This window comes from Rhinoderma darwinii, chromosome 13 (assembly GCF_050947455.1).
Source record: "Rhinoderma darwinii isolate aRhiDar2 chromosome 13, aRhiDar2.hap1, whole genome shotgun sequence".
NCBI classification, from domain to species: Eukaryota; Metazoa; Chordata; class Amphibia; order Anura; family Rhinodermatidae; genus Rhinoderma; species Rhinoderma darwinii.
Genome location: NC_134699.1, coordinates 40,927,299 through 40,944,220, shown reverse-complemented (window position 1 = coordinate 40,944,220; position 16,922 = coordinate 40,927,299). Strand labels below are relative to the sequence as shown.

The following is a 16,922-nucleotide window of genomic DNA, read 5'->3' as shown; positions in this document are numbered from 1 at the left end:
TACAAGACTGATTTTTTGAGGCTTTTTTTGTAGTGTCAATGGAAAATCAGCTAAAAAAAATGACTCAAGTGACATGCCATTTCTTTTTACAAAGCGCATTTTTCTATGCTTTTTTTTAAATTCAGCAGCGTAAAAATACGCCTCATATGAACAACGCAGTGTATTTTCCATTTAAATCAATGGAAAACTGTTTGCAGGCGTATTGCAGATGTATTTTGGAGCGTGATACGAGACTTTTACGCTCCAAAATATGGCTGAAAATAAATTGTGTGAACATACCCTTACAACTATTTGTGCTGCAGTTCCTCTTCTGTGGGTTCAGACCAGACAGGTTAGCCTCCGCTCCACGTGCATCAATGAACCTTGGGCACCCATGACCCTGTTGCTGGTTCCCCAGTTGAACTTCCTTGGACCACTTTTGTTAGGTGCTAATCCCCCCATACCAGGAACACCACACAAGAACTGACTGTTTACTTGCTGCCTAATATATTTCACATGTCGACAGGTGCCATTGTTCCAGATAATCAATGTTATTTACTTCACCTGTCAGTGGTTTATATATATATATATATATATATATATATATATATATATATATATATATATATATACAGTATATATATATATATATATACAGTCCAGAAAAGAATAAACACAGTACGCCAAACAGCTAGTTATTAGGCCGTGTGCACGTTACCAGTGTACGAATCAGTTCCCCGACTTGAATATAGAAAGACCATAGGACAAAGGAACGGCACCAGGACTTCAATGAAAATGAAACACAACTGATTTATTCACCTCAAGTGAGCGCCGTGTTTCGGCTCACCACAGAACCTTTCTCAACGTCCTTTGTCCTATGGTCTTTCTATATATGTATATATATATATATATATATATATATATATATATATATATATATATATATATATATATATATATATATTCACTTTATAGTTAAATAGATTTAAGAAAAATACCTACATCAAATTTTCCAACTGAAGTTGAGACTAAAGAGAGATGCGTGCTAGAAGAACAAAAGGGGAAAGGTTGTCTGTCAAAAATGCACAACACCATCATAAGTCTAGAACAGAAATTTTGAAACTTTGTGCAAGAGATGTAACAATTTAACAAAGTCTGATAATTTTTTCAGTGCACTCGGAGTCACAGATCAGTAAACCAATGGACATCAGGTCCACAGTAAAATTGCAACGTTTATAATATAGCTAGTTATCTGACTGTTTGTTACCCTAGATGACCGAGTTTGCACTGCCGCCTAGTGGTTATAGTGGATAATAAGTCAGATTTTGCTGAGTCTTTTGGTGAATATTGTACTTTCACTTTCATCTAGAGATTATATTGACTTGCCATGATTATGAACTTGGCACGTCTGTATTTTATTACCATATTGAGGGTTTGTATTACAATGTCACTGATATTTGTGAGGATAAGCTCACTTTTAGAAAGATTTTAATAGGCCTCAGTAACAAGATTATACATTTAGTGCCAAGAACAGGATCAGACACTGTCAGAGAGATGCAGAGAAATGTTCCCAAAGGTTTTACTGCTTATCCTTGATAGGATCCAATTCCATCTTTCCGGTTTCATATTATGGCCTGTAGGCACTCCATATGACTCCCTATCGTGGCTCCATGATGCGCATTATTCCTAACCAGAAGCCATATTTTTAAGGGAGAATACCTCCAGAATACAGCATGTGTAAGGTAAACATTAATTTTACTCACAGATTCCATATAAATCTTAATAAGGAACCTTAAGGTGTAACTGTTGCTTCAATTTTTTTCCATAAATTAATAGTACAAGCGAATATAAGAAACTTTGTAATATTTTTTATTAGAGAAAAATGCCTCTTTCTCCACTTATTAGACTCCTCTCCTCCTCTACCTGTCTCCTGCACTGATTATTCTCTCTCAAATCTTTGGTTAAATCCGTATTCAGTAGGGCAGAGATGAAGACGGTTCACTGAAGGATCAGGTTACAGCTGCCGAAAGAAGTTTATACAGTGGGAGGTGAAGCAGGAGTAAGAGGGGAGCAGGTGCTGGAGGGAGACAGAGGAGAGAAAAACACACAGATGCTGCTGTAGATTCTAGTAAGTGTTCTATTTCACCCCAGTGCTTGATTCCAAGCTATTCTGCTTATTACTGATGTGTTATCTTCTCCATGCTGCTTTTATTAAGCTTTCTACAGTCTTCATAGACTTCTATGGGCAGCATGTAAACTAAACCCTCAGGGAGCTGTCTTAATCTCTGCCTCACTGAATATGGACTTAAAGGGGTTTTCCCATCAGGGACATTTATGACATATCCACAGAATATGTCATAAATGTCAGATACATGCGGGTCCTACCTCTGGGACCCGCACCTATCTCTAGAATGGGGTCCCCTAAACCCCGTTCTACCTCTCTGTGCTGCAGCTGACTCGTGTTATTTCCGACCATGAAGAAGGAAACAGCGTAACTCGCTGAGCTACGCTGTTTCTGTAAGTCCCATAGAACTGAATGGTAGTTACGGAAACAGCATAGCTCGCATGCTACACTGCTCCTGTAACTGCCATTCACTACTATGGGAGTTACGGAAACAGCATAGCTCAGCGAGCTACGCTGTTTTCGTAACTCACGACCATATAACCAGGAAGTGGCCGGGAGGCAGCGGGAGCAAAAAGGTAGTACGTGGTTTAGGGAGCCCTGTCCTAGAGATAGGTGGGGGTCCCAGAGGTGGGACCCGCATCTTTCTGACATTTATAACATATTCTGCGGATATGTCATAAATATCCCTGATGGGAAAACTCCTTTAGGCACATAATAAAGAATGTATATCAAACATTTTGTCACAAATCAGCTTCAAAGTTTGAATTTTGCACAGTGATTGTTTTAGAAAAAAAAAAGTAATCCCTACCCCTTTGATCTTTAACCCTGTGGTCTTTAGTAAGTTAAAAAAAAATACTGATTGCGGGCAGCAAAAATCTCATTATTGACCTTCACATAATGCTGACATTTCTGCCTGATACCAGGTTGGCACCATATTAATATTTATTTTTCTTGCACGCAATATATCCCTTAATATGTCCATTAATTACCTGTCCACAGACATGGAGATCTTCAGTTTATCTCCTGCTACAGAAAACTGAGCTCCTAATTGTGCATCCTAGAATGAGATATCTTCAATTGGTGAGTGAGGAAAAGAGCTTACACAATGTGACTGTGAAATAAAACAGCATGTTGAAATTGCTTGCTTTCTTGTGTGCTTGACTTTACAGTGTTATGAAAGCTTATAATCTACTAAATACTGCGCTACAGACACTGTCTACATCAATGATGGTCAACCAACCTGTAGCGTCCATGGCCGTGGGCCGTCGGGATTACTCACCCGCCGGCGGCCGCAGCCATGGATCTGTGAGCGCTGGCCCACGAGCGCTCACTTCTGCTCCGGTCAACTGTGTAGTGTAGGGTGCGCATGCAGGCTCATGCCCGGCCTTAAAGGGCCAGCGTGCGCACATGGGAATTATCATTAATAAGCCCATGATCACTCTGGACTATAAGAAGGGCCATGCCCCTCTTCTCATTACCTGCGCGTTGTTGTCTTTTCTTATGATAGTCTTGCAAATGGTCCCTTAGTCTTATCCTGTTCCCGTTGTCGACGTGCCCTGCTACCTGTACCCTGTATCCCGTGCTATTTGTTCCTGTGCCTTAAACCTGCTGTAGTTGTGTTGTGCCACCGGTTCTGCCTGCTGTGTTACACCATGTCTGGTGTTTGCTGTCATGTTCCCATCTGTGCCTAGCCGTTGCTACTGTCTGAACCACTACAGGTACCCTTGTGCTTGGACTATTTATTTATTGACTTGGTACTCTGTTGGCCAGCTGCTATCCCGCTACGGCGGTACGACCCAGTGGGTCCACATACCTACAGATCGTGACACAACCACATTATAGGCGCCTTAGATATGGCCCTTTATTAACTCCATGGGCCACACATTACATTCAATATACTGTGTCTACTGCTTGCAGAAGACATGTATGTTCACTCTGAATTATAGTCTGTAGGACATAGGGAGACTGCTTGAAGTTGTTTCAGTTTCTCTCATTAACTGTAATGGAAGGTTACCACTCAAGCATGACCACCATTTCGCTGCAATCTGGGGACACAGAATTTATTTTCTGGGATGGTTGGGTCCTCAGCGCTCAGACTCCCACCAAGCAAACATTTTAGGCACATAGAGAAGTATATGTGCCCAGGACATAGGAGTGCATGTGTAGAGATGTTTTCTTAATTTGTCTTATTTCATTGGCTGATGGTCGTTTTGGATTTTTAACCCAATAGGCAACTGTAATCCATTGATGGGCTAAGGACCAAACCAGACATGCAAATTAAAATACAAAATCTGGAATATTGTCTTGTCAACACACACACACATCTGCAGTATCCTACGTATCTCTATTATGCTGGAGTCCTAATTGTCCATCTTAGGAGTATACTTACAACACCAAGGACACAGACTGGGGTCTGTGAGGAGTCTGCATTGGAGACCAGAACTTCTGTTTTAACAAATAGTGTCACAAGACCTTTTTTGTTCTGCAGTTTAACAACTGGAGGACCAGGAACAGAAATCTTTAACAATAACGGCCTTTCTTCTCGATACTTAGCAGCCACCTTTATTGGAAAATAAACTTCATGTGACAAACATGCAACAAATGCAAATCATGTGCTATGAAACATGTACTGTAAGTAGCTTTTGCTAGACCTAGAAGAAGCTGCTCATAAAGAAAATTGTGGATTTTTTTTCTCTATATATAACTAAACATTGTATATCTAATGCTTTGCTCTGACCTGCTGACTTAGTTGTCTCTCGTACAGGTGCTTGACCATATTCTCGAGGCCTGAGGCCAACTAAATATTGTTTGTGAATCCTTCTTTATAGACACGCCATCCAATCTTTCCCATCCTATAGCCTGTGTTCACTGTACTATCTTCAGTTTTGACCTTGTTAGTATCACTTTTTTGCTCTGACCCCTTGGGTTTTCAGACTATCTAATCTTATTCTTTACTCTTGTCTCTTTGATCCACCAAACATTGGCTCTTTTTTTTAGGATGTGCCCGTATCTTGATGCTTATACTACTTATTGCTACTACTACTACTTTTACTATACACAATCATCGTATCTCCAGATTTTAGTGTTTGGGTGGATCATCTTAGTTCTTGTAACCAACAGTAGGTTCCATATATGCTAAATGGTATATACCTACATAAAACAAGCCAGCAACCTCTAGGAATCACTCTAGTATGCACACTTGGCCTTTAATAGACCTTGATGTTGCCGGTGAATGCAACCGGTTGAGTGAATAGCATGGTGCCTTTCTCAGTATCTCAGTAACGTAGACTCTAACTAACATGGGAAAAGACAACTTGGGTTCAAAACCTAACATAGGTTTCATGGCCCCTTAATAGAGTATTATAACTGGACAGTAGAAACACACAAAACATACATAAGATACAAAGTAAGTCAGTAGATAACTATTTCTATCTTATTTTATAAGCTATATTCATGTTATGTAAACTCTATTTTGTAAGCGTTTATACTGTAGCAGTTTCTTCCTACCTTTGGAATTACTCCACCGAGAACAGTTGTTGTAAGTGGTGGAATTCCGGGCACCTGCATAGGAGAACAGGCAGTTACTCAGTTAATTAACAATGAATAAGATATTTACAATATTTCTTATTTCAAAATGATTCCATACACTAAGCCACAAATCCAAAAATGTACTGCATAACTGTATGTTTAATACATATTTCTCCTAAAATCATGGTGGCATAGGACTTAGCGTATTGCAATAAAAGGCTACAGTAACTATGCCTACATGACATTCGTACTCTATGTTTGTTATGTGCACTGGAAATAATCCTGCTGTATACTCTGAACATTACCATAGGCCCCATTGATCCAACATATGCCAAAAGAGTGTCCCTTTGGCATACATTCAGAGAGGGAATGTGCCGGCATACCTTTTTTTCAGTTGGTACTGAAATGCGCCGTGGGAACAGAACCTAACACATCCCTTAAATAAATAAATAAATAAATAAACCATAATACACTTATTTGTGCATAGTGTTTCAAATATTGAAAACGTATATAAAATATCACATACAATGCAAGCATGTGACATTAAAAAAAGTATATAAAGATTAAAGTAATAAAGTATACAAAAGAGCCCCCAAAATGTAGTAATAATTCAACAAAAAAAATTCACAGATATGCCATTTGGTTTGTGGCTCTAATACCTGGTTTTGCCCCTTTTGGCAGAAACAACCTCAAGCATTTCTTATAACTGTCTATCAGTTTCTGACATTGACTGGGAGAAATTCTTTCCCAATGCTCTATGGAGAATTCCTTCAGCCATTGCTTTGACCAGGTTTATTCTGTTCAGACCAGATATTGGCAGTTGTGGAAGCAAGATGGTAGTTGTTAGAAACTTATACACATCTAAATCTTCTTTCTGAAGGCTTCAGAAAGCTCATTGGATCTCAAGGCTTGGTGATACCACCATCTCAACAGGAAAGTGCAAACCAAGCTCAATTTTTGAAGTCTAAATATCACAAGTTCCTCCAAGATCATATCTTAACTGATGGTATAAACATTTGTGCCTGATCTAATGCGCTGAATTCAAATTTTTGGTCTTCAACCTAGCATTAAAAATTAAAAAAATAACTTTTTTCACAGAAGGAAATGTCCTACTTGTGAATATTTTTGTTTAATAAATTATTACACAACCACCTTGTTAATATTCAACTACATCACCTTTATACTTTTTAAATGAATATAGCACTGATGCAAAACACTAATCCAATCAAAAGGATATGTTTAGAGTATTACAGGTCAAGAAGAACCACGTATAAATCAAAATATAGCACCAATAGAGAAACTGCATGCTTAACCCATAGAACTAGCTCCCCAAAACCCCATTCTAGCTGTTTGTGCTCGCGCTGCCTCCCGGCCACTTGCTGATTACATGGTCGGGAATTACAGAAACAGTGTAACTTGCTGAGCTACACTGTTTCCGTAACTCCCATAGTAGTGAATGGCAGTTATGGAAGCAACGTAGCATGCAAACTACGCTGTTTCCGTAACTACTATTCAGTTCTATGGGAGTTACGGAAACAGTGTAGCTCAGCGAGTTACGCTGTTTCTGTAACTCCCGACCATGTAATCAGTAAGCGGGAGGCAGCATGAGTACAAAAAGCTAGAACAGGATTTAGGGGCCCCGTTCTAGGGATAGGTGCGTGTCCCAGGGGTGGGACATGCATCAATCTGACATTTATGACATATCCTGCGGATATTTCAAAAGAAGTAGTAGGACAACAGCACACGTCTTCAAATCTTCAAAGTGGTTTTTATTGTCAAGACATCCACAATCGACAGGCAACGTTTCGACCCATAGTGAGTGAGGGGTCTTTGTCAAGCCATTGTCAAGCCAGGCTTGACAAAGACCCCTCACTCACTATGGGTCGAAACGTTGCCTGTCGATTGTGGATGTCTTGACAATAAAAACCACTTTGAAGATTTGAAGACGTGTGCTGTTGTCCTACTACTTCTTTTGAAATTTACATCATGCCGGATTGGGTTTGCCTGGCTTGACAGCGTGCACCGCATCAGATTCGGGATTAGTGCTGCTTCAAAAATTCTTTTTTTCTTGATATCCTGCGGATATGTCATAAATGTCTCTTATGGGAAAACCCCTTTAAGCATGCAGTTTCTCTATTGGTGCTATACAGTTTAAATGAAGATAAAAATATAATCTTAGTTGTACTTCCGTTATGCTGTGTATCCAGAGTTCTGTGGAAATGTAGTTTTTCTATTTGTAATGCAGGCAAAATGCTAAATAAATTATTTTGATGTTATTTAGGTGTGTTATGTGTTCAGCTTTCCAGAATAGGTTTTTCATCTGTAGCATGAACAGCATTCACTGCTAAATGAATCATTGGTGGTGGTGGTGCAGGTGGTGGGCTGTCTATACCGCATTTTAGAAAAAAAACAAAAACTTTTTTTCTCCATGACATGGATGGAGAGCACTACTGTATAAATCAGGTTTAATTTAGGTGCAATGTATATGTACTATTTCAGCTAATGCTTTTTCATTTGTGAAATTTTTTTAAATGTAAAATTATTACATATTTGTGGAATCCCTGTTTTCTATTAATGGAGTTCTCATAGAGGCTGTAATGACATTGGCCTCTGGAAACTGTCTCTTGAAATATACAGACTGCTTTGGACAAGACTGTTGTCTGCGGTGCAGTAGGAGAAGGGGGGTTTAGGGGTTGATTTCTCTGCAATCCTGCATACTTATTATCAGAATACCCTCTACTTGTAAAGGAGCAATTGCAATAAGACTGGAGATATGTGTTATTTTAAAAACTAGAGCTAATTTACACATAACTATTCCTCAATATACTTACATCTCCATTTGATATCTCAATGTCCATTAGGCCCTCTTTTTGCAGAGCAGTCAAAACAGATCCTAGGAAATTCGCAGAGAGACCAAGTTGGGATTCAGATGCTTCCCTCATTGGTGGCAAAGAGATTTGCTCAGTGTTGCCAAGGGGGTAATCAATGAGGCCGCCACCCAGCTGACTCACCACTGTCTATGGGGAAATAAAGAATCATTAGAAGAGCAACTATATTCAACGTTCTGCATGAGTTTACAGCTTCTCTTTATTAGCTGTACCAATGTAATTTCAAGTATGTATCAATACTTGATTTAGTCCTTATGTGAGGTGCCCATCAGTTGTTATAAACATTTGGATCATGGGATTAGCTATAAACTGGGGTAAACCAATGAAAACCATTTTCCCATAACCCCTGTAAATGTTACCTCTGGTTTGAAGGTAACTAGGATAATAAATTATACTACTTAGTCAAAGTGATTTAAAGTCATCATAGGGCATAAGGGAACAAATTTGGTATAGTCATTTATTAGTGGTAGTCTTTAGGTTTCCTATGTAGAACAGACTGCAAAATTGCATAAAACAGTACTAATATATTAACCTATATAGCTACAGACTGAAGGGTATAAATACATAATAAACAGGGGGGGGGTTCATCTTATTTCTAGCAGATTCATACAAGTCACTTTATTGTTTGCTACTTCTCCTATGGTTTATGGACTGGAAATGCCGGCTTTGAAGACTGTGGGGCATCTGCAATAAAATCATCCTACTCACCATAGTCTTAGTATTCACATTGAACATTGGAAAATACACCTATTAGTGTTCTGTGCATTAACTTACATTTAAATCCAATTCAATGAACTGCCCAGTCACTATTGGAAGACTTGATACCGTATATTGAATGCTGCCAATTAATCCAAGGGGGACCATTGCTGCGGGAAAATTAGATATTGTCAGCAGTTTAATTCAGCAAATGATATATTTTATTTGAATGAAAGGAGTTCTATACTTTAGCCATTAAAACAATGGCTAAAATATCTGAACACATTCAAAGAGGCTAATCCCTTAACCCCTCAAGGCCAATTTTGGCCTTGAGGAGAGAACTATTTTTGTATTTTTAACTCATTGCATTCCGGCACTCATAACTTTTTCATTTTTTATTCGACGCAGCTGTATGAGACCTTGTTTTTTGTGGGACGAGTTGTACTTTATGGAGGTGCCATTTTTTGTTGCATTTACATTATTGTTTCATTTATATAAATTTTAATGTTGGAAAAAATACAGTTCCGCTGCAGTTTTCATTATTTATTTTTATAGCATATACCAATCATCATAAATGATGCCATAAATTTGTTGTGGTCGTGACAATACCATATTTGTGTACAGTATTTTATGTTTTGGGACTTATATCTAATAAAGTTTCTTTATTGTAAAAAATTTGCACTTTTGTGTGTTTTATTTACTGATTTTTTTTATTGAACATAACTTTTTAAATTAATTTTATTTCATGTTTTTAATCCCATTGGGGGATTTTAAGTTTTATCTATATGCCAGTACAATTAGCCAGTGTACTGATACTACACAGGAAGTTGTTAGGACATACCTAATTATTCCCTAACAACCGGAAATATGGTCAATGGACCATACGAGGTATGTCCTGTCCCTCAATCGTGTCACAGGGATTCCCTGTCACGTGATTAAAGCGGAGACCCCCTTCTCATTTTCCTTTAAATGCCATGATCAGCTTTGATCGTTCAAGGGGTTAACGGCACAGATCAGAGGTTTCTTTGATCTCCGCCGTTAGAGCCGGGCTGCGGCTGTGCCCGCGTGATAAGCATGACGCATATGCTCGTCATGATGCGGAAACATCCAGCCCCTCATGACGAGCACAGATGACCAGCATCATCAACAGGTTAATGAAATATGGAGGCAGTGGTAAAAGATGGGATTCCTCCAATCAAGATCTCATAGATTAGCCGGAGTAAAGAGCAGCTACAAACAACTATTCCCACTTCATTACATGCATAACCACTGATTTAATGGACGTCGCTGGCAACAGCTGTGTACACGAAGGAACTGGAAAGGGTTTTTTTCAGAGTGTAATATTTCTTTTAGCTCATTTTACAATTATGTGCTAAACAGTAAAACATTGGGTAATACTGCCACTAAAAGGCACTTGGGGATATTAGTGGTCAGTAAACGTAACTTTAGCTATCAGTGCCGGGCAGCTGCTGCCAAGACATATCAAATCATGGATTCGTCAAAAGAGGCATAGATGCATATGACAAGAACATGGTTTTTCCTCTATAAAAATTACTAGTCAGACCACATATGGAATATTGTATATAATTTTGGGTACCTGTTTATAAGCAGGACATAGCTTAACTGAAGTGGGTGCAGAGGAGGGGAACGAAGGAACTAAGGGAATGGGTGGATTGCGGTACCAAGAACGATGATTAAACTTGCGGTTATTCAGTTTAAAAAAGGGGAGATCTAATTATTATGTACGAATATATCATGGGACAATACAGAGAGCTGTCTAATGATTGTTATACCTAGGCCTGTAACTATGACAAGGGGGCATCCACTACGACTAAAGAAAATAAGGTTTCACCTTCATCATAGGTAGGCATTCTTTACTGTGAGAGGTGTGAGACTAAGGAAATCTCTTCCCTCGGATGTTTTGATAAGGTTGGAGGAGTTAAAAAGGGGCCTGGATGCCTTTCTTGAAAGATAGAATATTACAATTTTGGATACTAGATTTCTGGAGATGAGATGTTTATCCAGGAATTTACACTAATTGTCACATTTGAAATCAGGATGGAATTTTCCCACCTAATATATGGCAATTGACAACTGCCTCAAAGGGGTTATCCCTTCCTCTGGATCAACACTTTAAGATTATGGGTTGGATTTGATGGACCTATGTCTTTTTTCAACCTCATCAACTATATGCTACTATATGACTATGATACATTATATGGACAAAAGTATTGGGACACCACTACATTACACCCACAGGAGCTTTTATGACATCCCATTTTAAAACCATAGGTATTAATATGGAGTTGGTCTCCTTATGCAGCTAAAACAGCTTTCACTCTTCTGGGAAGACTTTCTGCAAGATTTTGGAGTGAGTCTGTGGGAATTTTTGCCCATTCATCTAGAAGAGCATTTGTAAGGTCAGACACTGATGCTAGACAAGAGGGCCTGTCTCACAATCTCCGTTCTAATTTATCCCAAAGGTGTTCAATGGGGTTTAGGTCAGGGCTCTGTGTGGACCAGTCATGTTCTTCCGCACCAAAATCACCCAACCATGCCTTTATGGACATTTCTTTTGTGCACTAGGGCATAATTATTATGTAAACAGTAAAAGGCCTTCCCCACACCGTTGCCACAAAGTCGGAAGCATACAATTGTCCAAAATATCTTGGTAGGCTGAAGCATTAAGACTTCCCCTGAAAAACAAACCCATAGCAACCCCTCCACTAAACTTTACAGTTGGCACAATACAGCCAGCAGGTAACGTTCTCTTGGCATTCATCAAAGCCAGATTCATTCATCAGACTGCCAGCTAGAGAAGCAGGATTTCTCACTCCACAGAACACGTTTCAACTGCTCCAGAGTCCAGGGCTGGCGTGCTTCAATACAACTGCTTGGCCATAGAAACCCATGCCATAAAGGTGCCGGAGCACAGTTTTCATGCTAATTTTAATGCCAGAGGAGATTTGGAACTCTGCAGATATTGAGTCAGCAGAGCATCGGCGACTTCTTTGCACTATGAGCCTCTGCACACTCGGCGACCTTTCTCTGCAACTTTACGGGGTCTGCCACTTTTTGGCTGGGTTGCTGTGGTTCCTAAACGTTTCCACTTTGCAATAATACAACTCACATTTCATTGTGGAATATCTAGGAAAAAATAAATTTCACGTACTGACATTACCACGGTGGCATTCTATTACAGTACCACGCTCAAACTACCAAGATTTTTAGACCAACTCATTCTTTCACAAATGTTTGTAAAGGCAGACCGCATGGATAGATGCTTTATTTTACACACCTGTGGCAATGGGACTGAATGAAATACCTGAATTCAATGAGTAAGAGGTGTGTCCCAATACTTTTATCTATATAGTGCATATTGTATGGAAAAAATGTGATCCCCGAAAATGATCTTGGGAACCAGGGCTTCAAGTAGTATGTTTGTTTATAGGTCTCACATTTATATTGACAACTGCATCGAAAGGGTGCACACATAGAAACCAAAGTAGTGTCCATGTAGAACAATGTTATGTGAAAGGATTACTTTGTATATGTAGGCAACTTACAGTTCACAGAGAGAAGAAGACCATTGGTTAAGTCTAGCACAATGTTGACCACTGGACACAACTGCAGGGAATAGTAATTAGACACTTGGATAAATAGTTGCACTTTCTACCCACTCACTGTTTAGAGCAAAGTTTTGTTCTACCTTCCTGCGTGTTGACATATATATATCTAATTTAATTTCGTTTTAGTAAAGACCCACATATCAGGTCACCACTCCAAATTTTTGAACCTTGCATCATGTACTGCTGCTACAACTCTTACCGCACCATACAACTGAGGCTATGTAAACCTTGAAATACTTTTTTTACTAAAACAGTGTATTTTAGTGTTTAGTGCAACATTGTAATTTGTTTTTATTAAAAAAACATTTTTACTTTTTGAGATACAGCTTCTATGTATCCTGGATACATAGAAGCTGTATGTTGCGCTGAAACCTGAATCTATCAGGTCAGAGAGACTGATGGCTTCGGTGACAGTGGGTCCTGCATGTCTCTGACACCCAGGATTCAACTGTTATAGATCACAATTAAGTTATGAACATGCAGGCTTCATTGTCACCAAATCCGTCAGTGCCGCCTACCTAAAGGATTCAGCTTTCAGTGCAGGATACCGCTTCTATGTATCCAGGATACATAGAAGCAGTATCTGAAAAAGTTAAAAAAAAGTAATAATTTTATTTTATTTTTTTACAAAGTTGCGCTAAATACTAAATTACACTGTTTCAGTCCCAAAAACTTTTTTCAAAGGTTTAAATAGCCATTAAGTCAAGTCTTAAACACATCATGCCCAATTCCTTTATGCTTCCTATGTTACTCGTGATTATTACTTTAATTATATATATATATATATATATATATATATATATATATATATATATATATATATATATATACACACACACACACAATTTTAAACAGAAGAAAAGCTGTGGCTGAACATTGAGAAGAGGACAGCAGGCTATAACATCTGCAGCAGGGACTTTAGTGCCTACTACTGCCTCAGTCGTAAATCATTAAGGAATTAATCACATTTTTTATACTGACCAAGTTATACTTATTTCCAGGTCTTTTCACTTTCTAGGCTGCTACATAGAGCAAATAAAAATGAAAGATAATGTCTTGATTGGAGGCTTACCACTCCTGGTAAAATATTTTGAAGAAGGTTGGAGAGAAGCCCGTCCAAGATTCCCGATAGTAATCTATGTTGTGGGAAACACAATTCTTCTTAGTTTTTGAAACATTCCATACTCAAACTTGTAGAAGAAAATGTACCTTCTGTGCCTCACCCTCTTAGTAGCCTTATGTTTATTCCACCAAGTAGAGCTTGGCAATCTTCAATGACCAAACGAGGAACTCCTGATGTCTCCTGTGTCAGTCTGGTTCTTGCTGTTATGTTAACTTCCACCAATATATCAAGAAATCCTAGAAGGCTTAAAATATGACATGCAGATGACATTCATGCTCTTCCCAATTTACTTACACGGCCCACCTGGTTGATGTGATGCTTAAATTATTCTATCATCTTGCTTGCTTCCGATCAGGACTTTTCCAACTCCCAGATGATAAGAACTTATATGTGTCCCTAGAATACCCTCGAGTCAAGAGATGTTACAGCTCCTAGGTCCTGTTTAACGAAGCTTTACATCGATAACCTCACTTTAGACAATTAAAAAACATAAAGACTATAGGGGAGAACCCTCCCGGTATGAGTCTCTCATACTTAAAAAAACAAAACCTAAAAAGTCAATTTATCTACTCTGATCTGCTTTAATCTGAAATAATTATATTATCCCAAAACTTGGAAAAGTGATCTAATTATTACATTTATTGCTAAACAAGAGTCAGCCTTATTTGGATCTCCTAAGCTTACAGCCAGATGTGTTAGACTACAAGAGGATCAATATTAGGTACTGACAAGGTGGTTATCCCATTTTGACAAGAACTATCCCATAACCCGCTAGAAATTCAATGAAGAATCTGAGTTATACCTTTACATCTGGTGGTTTTGTTCTACTATAAAACATTAATTTTCTGGTGGGAATTGTCAGACACATTAACCAAATGTGACTTGCTTTTTCAGTAGAGGTTTTTTTCTAGCAGCTCTCTCCAGCCGCCTCATCTCCCAAATCATGGCTATTAATTAAATCTCTTTTATCTGCAGCTATAATCCTCTGCTCCCAAGAATGGAAATCGTCTACCCCCCCCCCTCACAATCCTGCAATTGATTGCCAAGTTAGTTTGCATAATGAGAAAATCAAAATATCTCCAAATTTAAGGCGCCCCGTGAGGGAGGTTTTGAAAGTTTTTTCTTATTGATTCTTCCTAAGTGTATGGCTATTATGATCAAACCAAACTATAAGTCTTTTTAGGTGAGATACTGTTCAACAATACATTTTTTATATGTTTTTAAGGGCACCCTTATCCCCCTAATTTGCACTATCCGTAACGGAATAAGTAGTTTAGACATTTCCTTCATCAGGTTAAGGTGGTTGATTTTGATATCACTTCCAACTGCTTTTTTAACCACTTGAAGAGTACGTATACTTAATTTTTTTTAATATAAGTCAATAGCATATCTTATTACAGAAAAAATGCCTTTCACCACTTATAGTCCTTCCACCCGCCTCCTTAAATGTTTACCCACTCAGAATTAATTCATAGAATGCGTATAGCAGAGAGGAGACGGATTCCCAGCATCACCTTAAAGATCAGGCTAGGCTTAGTTCACATCTGCGTTCAGGGTTTTTGTTTTTCTGATCCATCATAAAAGCGTCAGATCGATCACATTACAAACATCAATGGCGACGGACTAAACCCAATCTGTTTTGCCAGACAAAATAGCGCCACATGTTGCGACATTTTGTCCACCATTTTTTACCTGATCTGCAATGGAGGTGTCTAATGAAGTTTCTGATGCAGATGTGAACACAACCTTACATCTGCCCATAGAAGTCTATGGTCGAGGGGAGGAGAGAAATGAAGCTGTTGGAGGAAGACAGAGTGAGAGACAAACAGATACACTTCTGCAAATTCTAGTAAGTGTTATATCTCACTCCAGTACAGGATTCATAGCTACACTTCTCATTACTGCTGTATAATCTCCCCCAGGTCTCCTCCCCCTTTGGAGCTGAGTGCAGGCAAAACTGACAATTAGAAATAGAGCCTACAAAAGAGGAAAGCTGCTAAAAGATGTTGGCCGCACGTCATATAATGGTCAAAAATAGTGTTACACCTCATACATACACACACGCACACATCGCCGCTTATTCTAAAAAGTCACCTGATAGGCTCCCTCTTTACCCCATTGGCACCATGCAACGTGTTTATGTGGCACCGATGGGTTGCCTGCCATGGATGCATGCCTATTAGGCATCGTTTTTGTTAACTACCTTTATTAACCTCTATTTAATTATTCTTATAGTCTCACTAGGGGACTCCACAATGTGATCCACTTGCTGTTTTTCTTCTATTCCCCGCCAAAAAAAAGTTAATCACTAAGTTATTCATCCCCTAAAATGGTGTCATTGAAAAATACAACTTATCAAAAAACAAGCCCTTATACAGCTATGTGGATGGAAAAATAAAAAAGTTGTGGCTCTTCTAGTGGCAAAATAGGCTCTGTCCTTAGCTCCTTATTGCTTCATGAATATATTCGTTATGGAGCAGCGTTACTTAACCGCTTCCCGACCGCCCACTGTAAATTCACGTTGGTGCTGGCTGGGCTCTGTGCAGCGCTGACGTGAATTCACGGTGGGTGTTATAAGCATGATCGGGTGTCTCAGAGTAGCGCTAACACCCGGATCGCACTGTTAACCCCTGCCTCTGTTCCCGGAGACATGATCGGGACCCGATTGGTTCAGTTCCCGATCATGTGATCGCAAGGAAATTTTGTTGTGACAACAAACTGGAAAGTTTGTTGCTATAACAAACTGAAAAGTTTGTTGCTACAACAAACTTTCCCTGGGACCGATGGCGGGTGCTGCCATCGGTTGTCATGGCAAAACCAGAGGCCATACAACGGCCTCCGGGTCTGACATGCACGGAAGCCTATGAGGACCAGCCGGAGGCTTGTCCCCAGGGGCGTAGCTAGGGGGGGGGGGCAGGCGGGGCACGTGCCCCGGGCGCAGCTCAGAGGGGGGC

At 39.2% G+C, this 16,922-nt stretch overlaps 1 protein-coding gene across 1 annotated transcript in view; it reads right to left on the bottom strand.

Moving 5' to 3' along the window:
• LOC142665833 (BPI fold-containing family B member 4-like) overlaps positions 1–16,922 on the bottom strand; it is a 32,159-nt gene that overhangs the window by 5,599 nt on the left and 9,638 nt on the right. Inside the window, exons 4-12 of the mRNA XM_075845611.1 lie at positions 14,069–14,212; positions 13,918–13,981; positions 12,783–12,843; positions 9,295–9,386; positions 8,464–8,649; positions 5,612–5,665; positions 4,494–4,664; positions 3,094–3,161; positions 982–1,024 (exon numbers count right to left, since the gene is read on the bottom strand). Of these exons, the coding sequence (XP_075701726.1) occupies positions 982–1,024; positions 3,094–3,161; positions 4,494–4,664; positions 5,612–5,665; positions 8,464–8,649; positions 9,295–9,386; positions 12,783–12,843; positions 13,918–13,981; positions 14,069–14,212 (883 nt within the window). The remainder of the gene's footprint in view (positions 1–981; positions 1,025–3,093; positions 3,162–4,493; positions 4,665–5,611; positions 5,666–8,463; positions 8,650–9,294; positions 9,387–12,782; positions 12,844–13,917; positions 13,982–14,068; positions 14,213–16,922) is intronic.